At 46.5% G+C, this 20,298-nt stretch overlaps 1 protein-coding gene and 1 long non-coding RNA gene across 2 annotated transcripts; one reads left to right on the top strand and one right to left on the bottom strand.

The window, feature by feature from the left end:
• Positions 1 to 242: 242 nt before the first annotated feature.
• prkci (protein kinase C, iota) lies at positions 243 to 19,205 on the bottom strand. Its single transcript, XM_028977770.1, has 18 exons — positions 18,864 to 19,205; positions 12,928 to 13,049; positions 11,870 to 11,959; positions 11,337 to 11,387; positions 10,894 to 10,979; positions 10,521 to 10,658; positions 10,379 to 10,436; positions 9,667 to 9,719; positions 7,173 to 7,349; positions 4,321 to 4,418; positions 4,032 to 4,118; positions 3,551 to 3,686; positions 3,199 to 3,286; positions 2,821 to 2,946; positions 2,664 to 2,743; positions 2,192 to 2,281; positions 1,320 to 1,435; positions 243 to 1,231 (listed from the first exon to the last, which is right to left on the bottom strand). The coding sequence occupies exons 1-18, from the start codon at positions 18,941 to 18,943 to the stop codon at positions 1,144 to 1,146; spliced, it is 1,764 nt and encodes a 587-aa protein (XP_028833603.1). The 5' UTR covers positions 18,944 to 19,205; the 3' UTR covers positions 243 to 1,143.
• Positions 13,662 to 14,108, top strand: LOC114788845 (uncharacterized). The gene is made up of 3 exons (XR_003749574.1): positions 13,662 to 13,693; positions 13,915 to 14,015; positions 14,092 to 14,108. It is a non-coding gene; the product is annotated as an uncharacterized LOC114788845 (long non-coding RNA).
• Positions 19,206 to 20,298: the final 1,093 nt, after the last annotated feature.

The raw sequence follows: 20,298 nt of genomic DNA, 5'->3' as shown, positions 1-20,298 counted from the left end.
GGTGTGTGTGTGTGTGTGTATAGAGTGGAATGAATAGTATATGCATATCATTTCTCAATCTGCCATCTTTTATTTATTCGTCTGGCCTACTGAACCTGACGACAATGACAGTTCTATTAAAAAAAAAAAAAAAAATTCTATAGTGGAAGTATGGTGGGAGAAGAGGCCACGTGTGTCAAAAAGAAATAATTATCTTAAATAAAGAGAGAAACGACAAAGAATGAAAAACAACAGAAAAAGAATCAGAAAGGCAATGTGTTGTATTAAAATACGAAAATGAAAAGACAAAAAGATGGTCTAATGTTTAAAGTTGTTACAGCACTACAGTAAAAGATATATGGGGAGTACCATCATGAACATTTTCTTTACTTTTATTACTTTTTTTTTTTTTTGGTCCTGTATATGTAAAAAAAAAAACAAGGCGTGGATAATAGTTTTTGATCTTAGAAAAGGCTGTACACCACACCACACCACGCTCCCCCTTTCCAGAATTCACAGTTTGTCAGTATTTACATTAGTGTTTACTGATGTCCGTATCAGCCAGGGGTTTCAGATATTTCGTCTTCTGGCTCTACAGAAGCTCTCGGCCCATATCATTAAATAAGAGCAGCGGAGGACAAATATACAGATTCTGAAAACAAAAGGGTCAAGTAACTGTTTAGTATGGGATCCCCGTACACTCATATATGTTTGTTCATTTTCTTTTTATGTACAAATTAAAAATATTTATTCAACCCCACTGGTAAAGAAGCGGGGGTAGGTAACAGTCAAATAAAAGATAAACAGACAGAACGTTCTCTTCCTGTTTGTGCCCAGTAACCAAACGATGACCTCAAAACCATGCGCAGCCATGGAGAGACTGCACCGATACGCTGATACCAGAGCACGCTTACATAGTACAAAACTTCTCATAAAAATTAAGGAAAAGCTGGCCGACTTAAGGACTAGTGGTTATAAATGGCAGAAAGTGAGTCTGGTTTGGCAAGTAGCTTGTCAGAGCGACTGCTCCTGAATAGCAGGATGAGATCTTTTTTTTTTTTTTTTTTTAAACTTGTGCACACGTTCGTTTGTGCCTTTATAACCATGCATGCTGAACAAAAGGCAATCAGGAGACGCGTATGGTGATGGACAGCAGCAGGACGCTCACACACACTCCTCTGCCGACATCAGCAGGGGGTTGATGTACTCGAACCCTTCGAACTCCGACTGGTCGATCTTCTTCACGACATCCCTGTGGAGGAGAGAAGAGGACTTCAGCATTCGACTTTTCCAGATGAGTATTCGTGAGTGGAGTTAACAGAGTAGAACAGGGTGCTCACTCGTCGTCTGGAGTCAGCTGAATGGGCTCGTTGGTGAACTGGGCATCGAAGTTGTCCAGTCCAAACTCGCCAGAAATGTTGGGCTTGAACGGTGGCACCACCTGTTTCTGTTCCATCTGAAAAGAGTCCAGCAGGTGTCTGTGAGAAATCACCTGGCCAAGTGCTTTTATGAAGATAATCAATATCCACGTGGAACTGCCATCATCGTATCTGCAGATATGCTGCAGTTGCGACGGTTCATGAAAGAAGAAACAAAGTGTTCTGCCTTTCAGAAAGAAATGATTCAACATTACTTACACTGAATCATAACGTCTGAAAAGTATCTTTGTTAATGCAGCCCATAATAAGGTTTTAAATAAATCTGATTTTGGTGCCCAAAAATGCACTAGTCTACCTGTATACATGCATACGCAAACTAATGGGGACCCGTCCAGCACCATGTGGTGCCGAAGATGAAATTAAGCCAGTTAATGGGGTTATTACGGCAGATCTTGCTCCCCCTGGAGGCAGACTGAGTCAGTGGTGTCTGTCTGCGGGCAGAAAGTGGAACCTGATCCAGCCAGACAGGCGGCCGCTGCCAGCCTCTCATCGTGACTCACCGCACAGGCGGCTCAGGCACGACACCTGACGCCCGCGATAACGCTCGCGCCGCTAATGACTTTCAGTAATTACGCAGGTCCGTCTCCCGCTCACAGGCCGCAAGTGTAAGACAAGCATGCCGATAAGGGGGCTGTTGGCTTAGAGCATGTGGGACAAATCTTCTCGAGGGTGATATGACTCAATAAATACTCTGTCTGCGTGAGATTATGTCTGGCCTGGGCACTTGAGTGAGCTGTAAGGAGGTCAGACAGATCCAGAACGATTTGACTCACAAGGTCCCAGTCCACGTTTCTGAAGAAGGGATGGCCCATGATGTCAGCAAAGCCGGTCTGAGGATGGCAGCCCAGACGATCCTTAGGATCCTTTAAAAATAAATAAATAAATAAATTAAAAAAAAAAAAAAAAAAAAGGGTGAGAGAACAGTTTCCGTTCATAATTCCTTTTGATTTACAGGATTTTACCCAATGTCCTTATCCAGAGACCCGTAAAATCAGTAGTTACAGGGACAGTCCCCCCCCCCTGGAGACACTCAGGGTTAAGAGTCTTGCTCAGGGACACAATAGTAGTAAGTGGGGTTTGAACTTGGGACTTTGTGCACTTCTGGTTCATAGGAGTGTGTCTTACCCGCTAGGCTACTAGCACCCCAGTTGCTCTATAACAGACAAATTAAATATTCCAGCTGATGATTCGATTAGCAGTATGTGATTTTAGGGAAGGTGTAAGAGTTATAAACTCCTGTCTGACCTTGTTCAGGAAGCCCTTCAGCACGCTGGCCGCCTTAACCGAAAGCGAGCGTGGAATGCGGATCTGCTTCTCCAATATAACTGCAAACAGGCATGTGGAAGGACGTCAGCCAGCAATATCTTGGTTATCACAACAGGAAGCTGGCTGTGCGCACTACCTTGGAAAAGGTAGTCTTCTGTGTTCTGATCGGGGTTGTCGGAGCTGCCGACGATGTCGAAAGGCGATCTTCCTGCCATCATCTCGAACATCAGCACTCCCAGCGCCCACCAGTCAACACTAAAACCTGAGAAAACATACAATTATTAAACCCATTTCACTCATATGGTTCCAATCCTTCAATATCCAACCGGAGCATGAGGTAAAGCAACTAAAAGAGAATTTTGAGGAATGAGTAGCCGTGAATTTTTTAATCCATAAAACCTAAAAATCCGATCTGAAAATCAGTCAGTCACTGAGATCATATTGAGAATGTGTGTGTGTGGTTTTAGGCAGGGGTGGAGGTGGGGGGGGATCCTGCGCTCGATGGCCATTTTACCGTAATCCTCTCCTCTCAGGATTTCTGGGGCGATGTAGTTGGGCGTCCCACAGAAGGTGCTGGTGGTGTCCCCTGGCCTCAGCCCCTCCTGTAACAAAACAAGAACATCCACGCATTCCCACCTTAAAGCAAGCGCCTTCACACTCTGAGTCAGAACCACTAACGGACATAATCGCTCCACTGTGTAATAAAGTGTAATAAAAACAGAAATGAGTGAAGCGACAAGATAGATTATTTTTTTAGTTCACTACTACCCACCCAATATGTTACACAGGAAGTGAGAGATTATTGCAAATGCAATGGATGCAGAAGTTCTCTCTTTTTTTTTTTTTTTTTTCCCCCCTCCCCTCACCTTGCACATGCCATAGTCGGTGAGTTTGATGTGGCCCTCCGACTCCAGCAGCACGTTGTCCAGTTTCAGATCCCTGTAGATGATGCCGCGCTCGTGGAGGTAATTCAGCGCCAGGCTGATCTCAGCAGAATAAAACCTACAGGAGGCGGGAAATTATTATGATCATTATAAAACAGCCTGCTGATTCCCAAGTCACAACACAGCGACCTATACCTAAAAAAAATTAAAAAGCCAAATGTACTACAACCTAAATCAGCCGACGTATACCATCATGCATTGTGGTCAGTTTAGTCCAGATGTACCAGTGATTGCCTCCTTTACACGAACAGCAGTGTTTGAAAAATTACACATTGCATATACTGAATATTATAAAATAAAATAAGTTACATTAGCCCCCCAAGCATGATTTTGTAGGTGGATAGTGTTTATTTAAAAAAAATTATAAAAATTATAAAAATATATTTACACTATTTACACTCACCTGGCATGCTCTTCTGGAAGTTTTCTCTGCCTCTGCATGTGAAACATCAGGTCTCCTCCATTCACATATTCAATTACAAAGAAGAGCCTGAGAAGAAGAGCGAGGGTGAAAAGAGGAAACAGAAAATGGCCACTGGAGATCCTGGATCTCTCGCCACATTCTTGGGGTCATTTAGGGGAATGAGTCACATTCCGTTTCTCTTTTATCAGATATCTAGTGTATAAAGCTCCAGATGTTTTGTGCAGGGTGTGGTATTTGGGGGATTGTGGACAGCGACAATGGCACAGACCTGCTTTCGGTCTGGAAACAGGAGTGTAGCCCGACCAGGAAGGGATGGTTGGAAGCCTGCTCAAACACATGCTTTTCTGTCTGGACCCAGTCAATGTCCTGTAAACACACACACACACAAAAACACACACGACTGCTAGTCACAAATGCATAGAGAAAGAAAAACACAAGACCCCTTGAAGAGCCCCGAGAGAAGCCAACGTTAGAATTCATGCTTCACATGATACGTACAGCCACGGTCCATACTCAATTTGCAGGACATATACATGCAATATCGGCATAATTTAATAGGTGGCAGTTTTGCGAGATTTGCACTCAACAGTCAAAATGTCCATGTTTGAGGACCTTTTGATTGAGCAAGTCTGCAAATAGGTAGTTTGTGGCCTCGACACTGACCCCTGGTGGTACGGAGTACACGTTAACGATTACGACACACATTATGGAGGTCAAGTATATCAGCAATAATGTTAACAACGCAAATGTGTACAGATACAAATACGTAGGTCACAGCAGGAATATATATGCCTTCACACTACCAGATGCATTCAGGGCATTGGTCCATGGACCAAAGGCGAAGGTCCAGCCCTACTGCTCTGCTACACCTAATTTACTCAGCCCTCCACCTGTGGAGGGGCTGGAAAAACAGGCAAAGCCCAATGGAACCAGTCTGCACTGTCAGCTGGGAGCCTTCACTCCAGCAGACGGGGCAACGAGTGGAGAGAGACGCATCGATCTGCAACACTTCTGTCAATTCGTCCATCAGCCTAAGTGCATCTAATCAGCGTTAACGGCTCACTTTTCCACCCACTGAACCACAATTTTGTCACTTCTCCTCATACAAAGGATGCCCGGTTGCCTCTCCCCGTCCCGGAATCACTGAAAAAGATGGGACAACCACTGCAGAGGTTGAAACACGATCAGGCAGCTGTATGGTGGGCAGAACAGATGTCTTAGATCTCCGATGCTTCACGTGGCAGCACGGCTCCAGGACAGAACCGAGCTCATTATGATTTAATGCGTGTCAGTGCGCCGGCCTCTAGCTTTTACCGGCAGGGCGTTTAAATTTAATAACCAAAATCTCTGTACTAGCAGGATAAACGTGTGTAGTTCAAATACAGTAAATCACGTCCATGTCTGACGAGTAAAAATGAATTAAAAATGATAAAAATGAATGCTTTAAAATATAAATACTGGTGTACAGAATGGCATGCGGCCGATCGATCATTCATATGGTGCAAAAAGCCATAATGTAGAACGTGAGAAACTTGCCCGCTGCGATGATGGAGGCCGAACTGGTACCACAATAAACGTAGGGTACTTTCACACAAGAACGCTTTATTGTAAAACGTTTTATCAGACCTAGCCTTTCGACCACACGGAAGTGCCGTTTCAGGAAACCCAGAACAGTCATTTATTAAAACGGGTTCCAGAGTAAATTTCTCTTTTCCACGTATCCGTGGAGACAGAACAGCGGCTTTTTTTCCTTCATCTTTTTTTTTTTTTTTTGCAAAACACGGACATATTTGCCCAGCCTCCAACCTGACCTATAACACCAAACGAGTCATGCATACAACAATGGCGGAGAACATGTTTGTAGTTGTTCTGCAGCATCTACAAGAAATCCTCTAAACAATGACACTTGAAGGAGGAGAGCAGGTTACAGTTACAGCGCCACTTACAGGTGTGGAGAGGGGCTTAATACAGCATTCGGGAGGTTATCCGAGTCTCCTTGTGGTTCTTTAGAAACAGAAAACCCGTTTTAGGGCCTTAGTACGTTGGCTTTGGTCCAAATCAGTTGGCCAATTTTGAAGCAAACCATGATTCGTTGTTTCAATTCACGTGTAAACTTTCTCCTCATTGGTCAGATGTGTCACCGTGGGAACAACAAAAGTAAATATAGGCAGTAACTCTTCTGTTATGGACTACTGTTTGTGTAAGATTGCAGGACCTTTTTTGTGATTGGAATTAATTTACACTGGTTGGCTGTTGCCCTGGCTTTAAAATTTATTTTTTTATTATTATGTGCATTTGCCACGTTAGGTTACGCCCTGTTACGCCTTGAAAACAGCATGCTGAATGCTGAATGTGTCCTTCACTGAAGACGCACATCATGACAAGACAGGAGGTGGTGTGCATTCATCCTACAGAACTAAAACGGATCAATCAGATTTGCATGTGAAATCATTTGAGTTTAGCGTCTGGTCCTGTAAAAGTTCTCACCAGGCAGATCTCCCAAGACTTCATGATTTGACGCGCACCCAAGTGCAATTTACTGTACAATAAATCCTTTACATCATAGTCTGAATTCAAATGGATTAAAGCCTGTAGGCGTGAAAGACACTCCGGCAGATCTGAGTTCCGTATGTCACGTGTCTGCTGGGTGGCACCAGGTGAGTACTGCACTTCCTTTCCCTGAAGGCCCATGTCCAGCCAGCTTCATATGAAACACTTTGTGGAATTTACTTTAGATAAAATTCGCTTCCTTACCCGCTAGGGTTTTAAAATGCCATTTTGTTTACGCTTTTGACAAATTATATTTAGCAGTTATGAAAGTTCATGAATTTGAGGAAAGTGTGAAAAAAACACTTTGTAAATGAATCAAATCACCAGCTTTCATCCCTTCAGGTCCAACCAACTGTTACATTTAAAAATGAAGCTACTGCTCAAAAGTTAGAACTATTTCTGTATTGTGTATACTGTATTATTTCTTGAATTCATCATGGGTAATGTTCTGATAATCAGAGACGCAGATTTTCAATAATTGTCAGCCATAATTATCAAAGTAAAGCAAAGTAAAGCAAAAACATTTTCACTCTACTTTTTTTTTGGATTAGTACAAGTGACCTTGCTCACCTCATCATCGTTCACCAGCTCTTTCTTCACCACCTTCATGGCGTAGACACGCTCTGTCTTCTTCAGGCGCACCAGCAGCACCTTGGCGTAGCTTCCCCGACCAATCACACGCAAGAGGTCAAAGTCTGCCAGGCCAAGGCTGGACGCAGCCTTTCCAGTTTCCCTGCTGCTCATCGCCTGGGAAGAAAAGCCACACAAGACTGAAAAGCCGCTCCTCACATAAGTGAGTGCTGTGTTTAAATTAGGGCTGAGGCGATTATTCGAATAACTCGATAACAAAAAATATTCAAGGAAATTTCTTTGCCTCAAAGCTTCGTTTCATTCGTCACCAAAGTCCATGTATTATCGTATCGCTCCCGCGGAGCTGTGCAGCACCGGAGTCATTGTTCTACACGGACTGTTTTAACTGAAGCGCATTTCAAAGATTTGAGGCGGCGCGATTTATTGGCGGAAAATGAAGATACATAAAATGTGTGAAGTGTGGGACCATTTTACACTGCGGACCTGGTTTACCATAAAAGTACTTCGTCAAAACTACAGCACCTTAACCCAAAGCATCCTCACGTAAACTGCACTTCTCCAAGCGAACTTGGAGCTCCTACAAGGTGTCGTATTTTTAATATTGCTAACTAGCATTAGCGCTTCTTAGAACGTACATTATTTGTAATTATTTGTGTTAAGAGTCGATAGTGACGAGGCATGATAAGGCACGAGATCTAAAATCATGTAATTCATCCCTCCTCATCTCTCTCCCACACGCCAAACACACACACTGATGCATAACACACTATTGATAGAGTTGTTTAAAAACGCAAAAGTTGGAGTTATCCGATTACTCGATGAAATAAATAAATAAAAATAGACAGAATAATCGATTCCAAAAATATCCGATAGTTGCAGCCCAAGTGTTAATAAAAGCAACAAAACACGGTTTAAGCCCCCAATACTTTACTTATTGTATTTTTGTATTCAGATATCTAAATTAGAATTTATAGATATCTATATTAGTCAGTGAAAGTGGAAATAATCATTGGCTGCATCGATTAATCATTAAAATACTATCTAGATTAGTCGTTTGAAAAAGAATCATTTGGGAACAGAATCTAGGATCTGGCCTCCGCACCTCAAATATGGCACTTATGGCAGTATATTCCTGATGCTCTAAACATTTACATGAAACATCAGAAACAGCTGTCCCAAATGATTCTTTTTCAAACAATTAATCTAGAGAGCATTTTTACGATTAATTGATGCATCCAACAATTACACATTCGCTGACTAATCCAGATATTTAGACGTTCTAATTTAGATATCGGAATACAAAAATACAATAACCAAAGTATTGGGGGCTTAAACCGTGTTTTATTGCTTCTATTAAAAACACACAGCAGCAATAGAAGGAGTCCTTCCTGAACACACACACACGCTAAGGTGTCCTCTTATATCCTTCTCAAACACTGAGTATAAAGTACAAATTACAGAATAACCTCTTTCTACATTTACGGTCACCCACATCTTTAATGAACGATCGCTTTTCTTGCACTCGCGTTGCTGCTACTTGGCGGTGCCATCTTTTTAGTTAGTTCCTCCTCTCCAACCGACAGATGCCCAACAAGCAGACACTCCTTGTTTCTACCTGTTTATTTCTATAAATCCAGAAGACAATGCTGTGGAACTCCATGGCCACATGATCCATCTTATAGAGACCTGGAAAAATAGCCCAATGCGCACCGTGTATAAAAAGGGGTTCTTTTTTTTTTTTTCCGGATGCTTCCAGTCAGCTACCTCCAGCTGGGAGCTTGAAGGAGCACGTCGGCTCTTCCCATGAAAAAGGAAAAAAACGACTCGAGCTCACTGCACCCACGTACCGCAACTCTCAGAATTAATAAAGCGTGAAAATATACACGGGCTATTTGCAGCTCGGTGCAGGAAACCACAATGTGGTTGTTTCAGCTAGAAAAACACTCCGTACCTCCCTGCCGTGCAGAGACTGACGCAATAAAAATGCTCCAGATTCCTAGAGCACGTGGTAAAATGATGGCAGCTCTTTTATCGCCTGCCGACAGAAATCAATAACCCTCAAAAATGCCCCGCAACCCTTCAACCGCCCTGTAACGTGTTCGCCCGTGGCCCAGAGCCGGCGCCCTGACCGCTCAATAACACTCAAACATACTTGTCCACAGAACAAGCTCGCACGGTGCTAACCCCACCTACCTGAACCCCATCGTCAAAACAGGAACATTTCCCACAATTCCACAGGACAACACGCAGGGCTAAACCCGACTGGGGTCGATCGGCGCGAGAGGCTGGAGGAAAGTAAGCGAACGCTGAAACTAGAGAGACCGGTGGGGTGAATGAACGCTCCTGCTGTGTAGACTGAGGAGCAGCGGTGGCCCATTTCAGGACTTTCTACCTGCCAGCTACACTTTAATTCACCGTGTGACGCTCTGAGGTGGCAAAGCCACTGCCGGGCCACGGCCATGACGGGACTCACCTCCTTCTCCTCGCTTTCATGATTCAGACTCTCGTTGGAGAACTTGTGATGGACTGAAAGGACGAGAGAGGACAATGGGTCAATTTCCACAAACATCACTGCCATTTATAACAGTAATAATACATCATCAACTCAATTTCATTAATATCACATCACACACCAATGGATTAACGGCCAATAATGACAATCGCCTGACCTGTTAAAACTGTTGACATCTCTAGGAGCAGAAATGTCACGTTTCATCAGTATTTCAGAATTTGAGACTCATTTAACAGCATTTTTCTTTTATTTCTTTACTTTACTTATCCAACGCGACTTACAAGAGGAAGACACCAGCAATTTCACAAGTCACCAAAGCATCAAACTGCTTACGGTGACTTGATCATCATGGCTAATTTGATGGGAAATTGTGGGAACGTTTCAGTTAAGCCAAATGAGAAAAGAGCCCAATAACTTATAGGAAGCGATCTGGTGAACCTATGCGTCCCAACTAATTTGCCCAGCTCTAGCCATAGTTTGATTATTGATACTGTTCGTGACAGCAAAGCAATAAATGCAAGAAAGATCATATTGTGATTGACCTTCAGCTCCACGTGATCTTAATAATCCATTAAAACTACTGAAACCCTAGTGCTGGTATTTCTAAACTTCCTCATCTTCCAACCCCTGGAGATTGGAGAGCAGCATGGACGCTGGGTGGAGAGAGGAGTACCTTGTTTAGGGTGTTCAGGATGTGTGGTGCTGTGATCCATCGGCCCCACGAGTGGCTCCTGGGGAGGAGAAGCAGAGACTTGTCTACAATATCCGACACTCGTGGAGAGTCGGGACTGACTCGGACAGAGGGGGCATTTTACCTGAATCATCTGCCGGCCACACTCCAGGGTGACCATCTTGTGGCACTTTTTGTGGACGAGCAGCTTGCAGTTGACGCACTTGTACCCCTGGCGGCCAAGGCCCCAGATGCGGTCTGTGCATATGGCACAGTGAGCTCGCTGCATGCAAAACAAGACACCCATCAATAAATCACACTGATCTAGTCGTCAATACACCAGACGGGGCTGTAAACTCGACCTTTGAACCTGACAAAAACACCACAATGGCAAATAGTCAAAGTGTTTTATTATCAGTCCAAATGGAAGTGGGCCGCACACTGTGTGTAGTGTCGCCAATAGGAAACAAACTTGACCCCAAAGGTGACAAAATGGCAGGGCGGGGCCGCCTCCTCACCCTGTTGAAGCGTTTGGCCTGGAACGCGTGTCCGCTGGCGTAGTACAGCTTCCTCCACCGGCGGGCCCCACGCCGGTATATCGACTCTGAAAGAACACACGCAGACGGACCGTGTGTGCACTGGCAATGGCTGTACTAGCTGATTAAATTGGCCACCATTATATTTACATTTACAGCATTTATCAGACGCCCTTATCCAGAGTGACTTACAATCAGCAGTTATAGGGACAGTCTCCCTGGAGCAATTTAGGGTTAAGTGTCTTGCTCAGGGACACGATGGTAGTAAGTGGGATTTGAACCTGGGTCTTCTGGTTCATAGGCGAGTGTGTTACCCACTAGGCTACTACCACCCACAGACAGAAGTGTGTGTGTGTGTGTGTGTGTGTATATGAGAGAGAGAGAGAGAGAGAGAGAGTGAACTATGAGTTGAGTAGGCCACTTACTGTCTTCTCCTGGACAGGGCATGCCAGGCTTTTCAGGAACACAAGGGAACACTGGAGGACAGGTAGAGACCACAAAAAAAAAGCATTTAGGACGCGCGAACAGCGGGCCGTGGGGCGAGAGGGAAATACACGGGCACGGCGGCTGCACTTGGCGGCTCGGCCATGGATAATGGATGTATGTTAATTATATACTCACTGCACACATTACAGCTTACAATGGCTTTACATAAAACACCTAATAAAGATAAATACTTTCCAGTATAAAAAGAAAATTTTACATCCAACAGACACAGTTTCATTAATTTCACAAAATGCTTCATGTTTTTATGGACAAACAGCAACAGAATTAATTGTTTGGGAATTTTATGAGGCAATGATCAGCGCTGGGCCGCCGATCCCCGCAAAGGCGACCGTTAAAGGCGGAGGACACATTTCGTTGTGTCACCGCGTGCTGCGCTGCAGCGTTTCACAGTGACAAATCACTTCACTTTCAGTGTGTCCCCGTCCCCACCCCCACCGACACTGCGGCACACCGTGAATAATGAGCTCCGAGTCTTTGTTCAACTCGTAGAGACGCAGGGCTTCCTCCAGCTCCAGCTGTGACGACACGGTGCACGGATCTCCTGCAGGGAGACAGAAACGCAGCGATTAGCATTCGTCACCCCAACTCTACCGACAGTCCCGAGGTTGTGCGAAGCGCTCCTGAAAGACCTCTTCGTCCGTACAACGCAGACCTGGAAATATGTTGGACCAGAACCCCTCACCAGAAACAGCACCAGCAAGAACGACCTCTGAAGACGTTGAAAATTGTGACCGGACCCCGCCGTGCTACGGCACAAAAAACAAGAACTGAGCTGCTGGGCCGTGTGTGGGACTCCTTCACTAACATCGCATTCAGTAGTTCCCCCATCAGGAAACATTTCATTGAAGCTCTGATGATGTTGTTGGTCGTGGTCAAGTTTGTGAAGGGGCGTGTAGAGAATGGATTGAAGCCGAGGAGGCTCGGTGAGTGGGCGTGTGACTTATTCGTGCCTACAGGCTCCTCCCCTTTTTAAAATTCGAAAACATTAGCAGAAACGCCCCAACTGCTACGGTTTGCACGGCGCTGGGGAAACATGGCTCGTGACCATTTCCGTGTAATAAAATGTGTATTAAAAATGTGAAAAGTATGCTGTGCACCAGCAAGCCCGGACATCTCCAAACCAGTCCGAACGGCGGGTTTAATGACAACCGGAGACGAGCGGAAGAAGAGTCGGACGCTGTCAAACTCCCCTACGGTGGAGGGGACGAGGCGAAGGAGAGAGAGAGAGAGAGAGACGAAGGGTGACGGGAGCGTCAGGCTGGAGGTCCTGGCGCTCCAGGGGACATTTGAGCTGGAGAACTGTCTAACGAGACGCCCGAGGGAGTCACTACTGCGATCCGAGTCGGCGCTCTGAGTCCTCGTCGCTATGGAAACGCATTCAACTCGTGAAGCACAACCAGAATTCCAGGTAAATCAAGAGAGCGACTTACTGACGACCATGTGACCGCGACCAATTAAGCAAGAGACGTGTTCGATAACGGGGGGGGGGAAGAGATGAAAGCCTCAAACCTTCTTCATCAATCCACTTCATGGTGAAGAGCTGGTCGTTGTCCATGGAACACATATCCTTGACCTCACTGTACAGCCCCTCGTACGAGATGGACGGCTCAAAGTGTGTGATCATGATGTCCCTGTGAGCATAGAGAACAAGACAGTCACTCAGCAGCCAATAAAAACCAGGCCACACTGGTCATCCGTCGAAAATTCACGTGTCTGTATTAAAGCAGCATTTTTTGCATTACATATCGCATTGCTTACTTTTTTTTTGCTACAGAAATAATGTGAAAGCAACAATTAGAAATTTTTGTGGTACGATTGAATGCGGTACGAATAAATGTAAATTTCATGATTATCTCAATATACAGGAAATGATTTAACAACTTTATAAACACACACAAATGATATATTTTAAACTTAAGAAGCTATTTATTGCAGTTTTTCCAGACAGTTAGTTTCCTCGGGAAAAAAAATGCAAGTTGCGCTCAACACGCCGGAGGTCTCGGCGCAGGAAATGTGCGTGAACTCCCAGTTCAAGTCATAATTGTATGTTGTAGATCTCTGGGCACGGACTCTACTGGTCGCACTACAACGCGTCACAACGGTCAAAGTTCAACAAATTTCCACCTTGGCTATGTTGCGCGTCTCCAAAATATTCCCACGCTGGAGACCTCTGGCCCTTCCGAGGTGGAGGAGACTCGAGGTTGCTGGTCTCTCATTGTCCTTCTGCTGCGAACCGCTTGTGTGTCTGTGTGTGCGTGTGTTTTACGTTGGCTGTGTGAGTACGCTACTCCACGTTTTTTCCCCTTCACGCGGTGAATAAGCTGCAACATTTCACTCCGCGGTTAATCGCCAGACCGGTTAACGTAGGAAACATGCAGAGTGCATTTTATATGACCGCATTTAAGTGTGAAAAAAAAAAAATTGTGATTATTATCGGTCTTGGAGCACAACAGTCGTGAAATAAATATGAACATATGTCTTGTTTTTTATATGAAGGTCAGCACAACACGACAGAAGAACGGGGTGAAACGCCTCAGGCTCGCCCCACACAGGGCAGGTGAAGGGCGCCTGCCTGACAGGAAGTGGAAGGGGAAGTGGTCCGTCTGGGTTTTAAGTGGGAGCGCTGCTGGAAACGTCCTGAATTATTAAAAACACGCGTCTGTCTTTTAGCAGGACTGGCGCGGGCAGCTCAGTCCGGAGGAGAGCGGCCGCGAGGACCTACGCCGGGGACACTGCGGCGGTGGTAACCAATGGCAACCAAGGCTGCAACCTGGCGGCTTCTCCACAACACTGCAACTGCACCACTTTTCAGATTTACCAAGGAAACTTTCCATCAATGATTATATAGCAGGCGAGGTTAAAGCTCGGTAGCCTCTTTCTGTTGTCTTTTATATTGTCGCAAGGCATAATTCTTAGTCCACCAAATTAAAAATGATTTCACATCAAACAGATTCAGCTTTCGGTAGTTGGTGTGGAATCCCCGGATCGTGGCGGATTCCATGAATCCAATTAGACCTCCTCCTGCACACTGCAGCCCGCCCGTGCTAATTACTGACGGTCGTGGGAGTCGCACCGGCTGCTGCCACCACCACCGCAGGCCGCCATCGTTTTCATGCACGCCGCATGAAACGTAATAACATGTCATTACAGCAACGTAGCAGCTACGTTCCTCCTGGAGATGCTGGGAATGAGGCAGACTTGTGCTGGAAGCTGGAACTCATACACTGTTTCATAATTAAATTGTTAAAAAAAAAAAAATGTAATAATTACAATGTCATAATACTTCCTTTGGGATTAAAAAACAGAAAAACTAAGTGAGGAACTGAAGTCATACAGCAATTACATTTAGAATTTTTTTTTTTACACATATTATGATCATATTGTAGAGAAGTGAATGTCACTTTTGATACACAGCACAGCACACGGTGCACACAGTGAAATGTGTCCTCTGCATTTAACCCATCACCCTTGGTGAGCAGTGGGCGGCCATGACAGGCGCCCGGGGAGCAGTGTGTGGGGACTGTGCTTTGCTCAGTGGCACCTCAAGGGCACCTTGGCGGATCGGGATTAGAACCGGCAACCTTCTGATTACGGGGCCGCTTCCTTAACCGCTAGGCCACCCCGAATATAATATATATAATAATATATAACATAATTTCAAGAATAAACAGTATTGTGATCTCATCATTTTTGTGCAGACAGTATGGACAGTATCATGTGATTTTAAATCTGATTAGACCGGCCTGAGTAAAATGAGTGGATCTCAGCACTGAAAAGTGCTGGGTGGTAGTAGCCAGGTGCGTAACACCCGCGCCTGTGAACCAGAAGACACGGGTTCGAACCCCACTTACTACCATCATGTCCCTGAGCAAGACACTTAACCCTCAGTGTCTCCAGGGGGTACTGTCCCTGTAAATACTGATTGTAAGTCGCTCTGGATAAGGACGTCTGTTAAACACCGTAAATGTGAAAGTGCATGATGGGGGGAAGAAATAACAATATGACAAAAACAATGTGTATGGAACTCTTGATTGCCGCCATAAAGCAGGAAGTGGTGCACGTCTCCATGGAGACGGGCGTGAAGGAGCGGCGGTGCTTTAGTGAGGGAGAAACTCGGTCAGGAGGGAGTAACGCGAACCGGTGGCGGATCTGAAACCGCATTCCTGAGTGGCGCGTCACGCCGCCTCGTGCCGATCTCCCTCCTGGACCCGATGCACGACCTCGCCTTCTCTCGCCGCAGGATTCAGACCACGACAGAATAATATAATAAAAATGTGATTTTCTCAGGCCTGAAGTCATGAAATTAAAGAAAATGATAATAATTGATACTAAATGTAAAAGCCTATGGGTGTTTAAATAGTAAGGATATATATCTAAGAAAAAAAAAAAAGTGCAAAAACGGCATTTTATGAAAATATGTAAATTCAGCATTGCCCGTTATGTGACTGATCTGTCGGTATTTGCTACGGGCACCTTTCTGAAACCGTAGCCCAGATTCTCCTTCTGTCTCGTGGGTGATTGGGCAGCCCAGACCGCCCCCCCGGTCGTCCCTCCTAGAGCTCGACCTGCGGCGAGCAAGGCTTCTAATCGGCCCCCAAAGCCCCAGAAGGCCCATCTGCTGAGCAGAAGGCCGGAGAGCGTCGGGGGAAGGGTCTCGCTGTGCCCTCGCCAGCGCCCGGGAAATGCAGCCAGGGATACTCCGCGGATATTCATCTACCGGAACAAATAAAAAGATTTCACAATCTTGATTTCAAACAAGATCTCTGCCTCGCTTCGGGTCTGTGGACGTGACGCAGGGCTGGGATTAGCGACCCTGCCAATCAGAGTTCAGCTCAGTCCCTCCAGGAATCCACTCGGTGTTGCCAGATGTTGAAGTTCGGTACCAGCCGCTTAAAATTATCGCATTTTGAGAAAAAGTGTGGAATACGCGCAATACTTTATCCTGACGTTGCTCAGAATATCTGCCTCTAACACATATTGACACAGCCTGTGCATACGATGGTGTATAACCGTTACCTACAGAGCTGATCGCGTACGGTAAGGCAACTGAAGCACTGCATTGTGGGATCTGTAGTTTGTGTTTTATCATATTGCTGGGCCATAGATCTGTATTAAATGATCTTGTGGGCCGGATGTGGTCTGTGGGTCATGGGTTTGATGCCTTTGTGTTGCAACGTGTATTGATTGGCTACAAAAGGTACGTGAGACGAATGTGCATAAACAAGCCATAAAAAAAATAAAAATGCTAAAATGTCGCACAGATATGATAATTATTGCATGTCTGGCAACGCTGTGTCCGCTTCGCAGGATCTATTTATACTAGATGGCCACTGGGCGCCAATTAACCGGCGCCAACATCACTCTCGCACTTCTTGCTACACTATTTTGTACCGCACGCAATGCTTTGGCGGGAAAATGAATAAATAATAAAACACTAAAGTTGCTGCAAAGTTCATCGTGAGCCGCTGCCAGCCGCACCATTTCCATTGTGAGCGTCCGCTCGCATGTGCGCATACGGTGGCCGCTCAGCAGCGGCAAGTAAAAGTGACGTCGTACCATTTCTACCGGGCAGCCAAACGGCGGCCACGCGAATGATTCAAAGTTGCCGGGCCGTCTTTTTTTTTTGGGTGTGTTCATTTCACCGGTCACGCTGACTGCCGCCGGATTTGAAGTCCCACTTGTCTCACGATACAGACGCGATGATGCGGTTTGGTGGGTTTTTTTTTTTTTTTCTGCTTGATTGCGGTAAAAAAATTCTAGTTAAGTGCCGGCAGTGGAAAAGTGAAGTGATTGTCACATGTGATACACAGCAGCACAGCAGATGGTGCACACAGTGAAATTTGTCCTCTGCATTTAACCCATCACCCTGAGTGAGCAGTGGGCAGCCATGACAGGCACCTGGGGAGCAGTGTGTTGGGACGGTGCTTTGCTCAGTGGTACCTTGGCGGATCTGGGATTCGAACCAGCAACCTTCTGATTACAGGCCGCTTCCTTAACCGCTAGGCTACCACACTGTCCCATTTTTATTTTTTTGGTGACCTGGTGGACCCGGAGCAGCGCTGTACTCACAGACGTCCGAAATGAACACCGTACCCGTTTTGCTGCACTTTGTAGCGGTGCACGATTGGTGCTTCACTGGCGTTCGCTCGACGTGGTTTAACGCTCGTCGGGATTGCAGCATAAATTGGCGCCAAGAAAATGTTGCCATGCAGCGCATACTTGACGCCATCAGAGTGCACAGCCGACCAAACGCTGGTGCTGAACAGCCATGGGGACGCAGAAAAGGCCTGGATCAGTAATGTAGTAAAAATTGATGGCGGTGCATTGGTAATTGGGATCGTAATAGAGACGACCGGTGAGAGCGGTGAAGGTTCAAACCTCTGCTGTACGTGTATTAGTAAGAACGATGCATCTCCACGAGTACGGTTTATCGACCAATCAGACCGCTTCCTTGTGTAAAGGTAACGAACGATTGTACACACACAGGCCCGGTTAAATCATACGTCCAGAAGCCAAATCCATGCCCAGGACTTAATTCACTATGTATTTGGGAGGCGTGTACACACACACACAAGCGTTACTAAAAGAATCGAAAGATCGAAATTGACCGAAATCAAAGTGGGCCTGGATCAGGAGTTGGAGTTCCACCAACCGCTGACTGTAGATGCCTGGAATCTGGTTGGGGAAAGAGATAAGATAAGAGGAAATAATGAGGGGAAAAAAAAAAAAAAAAAAAGGACGATGGCCCCTTGACAAAAGGATGGGGTGGTGGTGGCCTAGTGGGTAACACACTCGCCTATGAACCAGAAGACCCAGGTTCAAACCCCACTTACTACCATCGTGTTCCTGAACAAGACACTGAACCCTGAGTTGCTCCAGGGGGGGACAGTCCCTGTAACTACTGATTGTAAGTCGCTCTGGAGAAGGGCGTCTGGTAAATGCCGTAAATGTAAATGCTAAAGGGATAGCCCGGTCGTGGACGTTCTGGTGGACGAGGGGTGTCAGTAAAGCACAAAGACAGCCGGTCTGGCAGGAGCATGCGGCTCTGCGGGTTTTTCAGGTTCTTCCACCGCGTCGTTACTCAATTACAGTCCCCAGCGGATCCATCCTTCCGCTGCATTAGCCCCACACTCCGCCCGACGAGGGACCGGCGGCGCGACAATTACGTTTTTAATTACGCCGTTTCCCTCGGCTCGGTCGACAACACTTCCTGGAAGTTGAAATGACACACAAAATAAAATAAAAAAAGTTCCAGGCCGGGAGAAGGCCCTCCTCTCCGCCCCCCGTTAATCCACACGGACTTCGGGCGAGAACTAGTCTCCTGAGTGCGACCTGCTAGCCGCTAGCACGGCCGGTTGGCGGCGGGCTGGCTAACGTCGAGCGAACGCTCCTCGCAGCGAGTAAAGGGGGTGGGGGGGGGGGAAAACGGCGGAGCCCGTACTCACCCTTTGTAGTACGCCTTCACCCGCACTTGGTGGCCATTCTCGCCGGGGTGGGACATGGTGCTGTCCCGCAGCGTCGGCATAATCGGCTCCGCGGCGACCCTCCGCTCCACTCGTCGTTCGGCCGCCCGGCTACAAGCGCGCAGCACGCCGCCCTTCTCGCCGCCACCCCGGCAGGAGTGCGGGCGCTCGTCTCCGTCCGCCGCGGGGAAGGTCGGCGGTTGTTCCCGGAGTCCGGTCTTCCCAGCACAGGGCGCCGTGAGAAAAGTTTGGCTAGTTGCTTACTGGAAAACAGCCCCCCCCCCCTCAACCGACTGTAAGGCCTGGCAGCGGGCGAGACTATCGGCGGAATGCGGGGGGGTGAACTCACGGATTCCTGCTGTAAACCAGCGCGAAGACGCGGGAGGGGCGAATGAGAAAAGCATTAGACGTTTTACTCGGTTCTCCTTCTCGACCGTGCGTTTCATGTTTATTCGGAACGGATGTGTTGATTCGGGACTACCCTTCCCCCCCGTAGCGCACAAATGGACGCGCTCGACAGCATTCCGACTGTACCAAATGAAGCAAGCAGGAGTGGGGGGGTGTTTGAGTCTCGCTGTACTTTGATGGATCGATTCGTTTTTTTGCCAACACACATCTGAACAAATGATAAAAGCATACCAAAATTAGGACAAATCTTATATACGTGCCATATTTAGGCTGGACAGTATATGACTGTCTAAGGTGATGACGGAAGTGTTGGTGGTGCCAGTCAGCTCCCAGTTCGCAGCTTCGGTTCCACCGTAAGCGCCGCGCAGCCTGCTGCAAGACCACGATGTGGTCGGTAAGGGGAGCTCAGCTTCAGAACGTCAGCAGGGCACTTTTTTTCATAAAAAGTATCTTTTGGTCTCAATGATATTTACAGAGCAACTTTATTAGTGAGGCCTAACAGATAGATGAACAGATTGACTGATCGAAAGATCAGTCAAACTCGACTACTGTAACTCTACTATAACCTCTGCAGTCACCATAAAACGACTCCAGATGGTCCAAAATGTGGCAGCCCGTCTCATCTTCAACCAGCCGATACACACCCACGTCCCGCCTCTTCTCACTTCTCTCCACTGGCTCCCGGTAGCTGCTCGCATCGAGTTTAAATCCTTGATGCTGCATACAGGGCTGTAAATGGAAGTTCCCCCTCTTACACCAACACACTACTAGCTAGTTACACTCATACATTACATTTGCAGCATTTATCAGACGCCCTTATCCAGAGCGACTTACAATCAGTAGTTACAGGGACAGTCCCCCTGGAGCAACTTAGGGTTAAGTGTCTTGCTCAGGGACACAATGGAGGTAAGTGGGATTTGAACCTGGGTCTCCTGGTTCATAGGCGAGTGTGTTACCCACTAGGCCACTACCACCCCCAGATGCCCTTAACCAGAGCGACTTACAATCA

This window comes from Denticeps clupeoides, chromosome 4 (assembly GCF_900700375.1).
Source record: "Denticeps clupeoides chromosome 4, fDenClu1.1, whole genome shotgun sequence".
Taxonomy (NCBI): Eukaryota; Metazoa; Chordata; class Actinopteri; order Clupeiformes; family Denticipitidae; genus Denticeps; species Denticeps clupeoides.
Note: the sequence above shows the minus strand (reverse complement) of the source record. Positions and strands in the feature narration are given on the sequence as shown.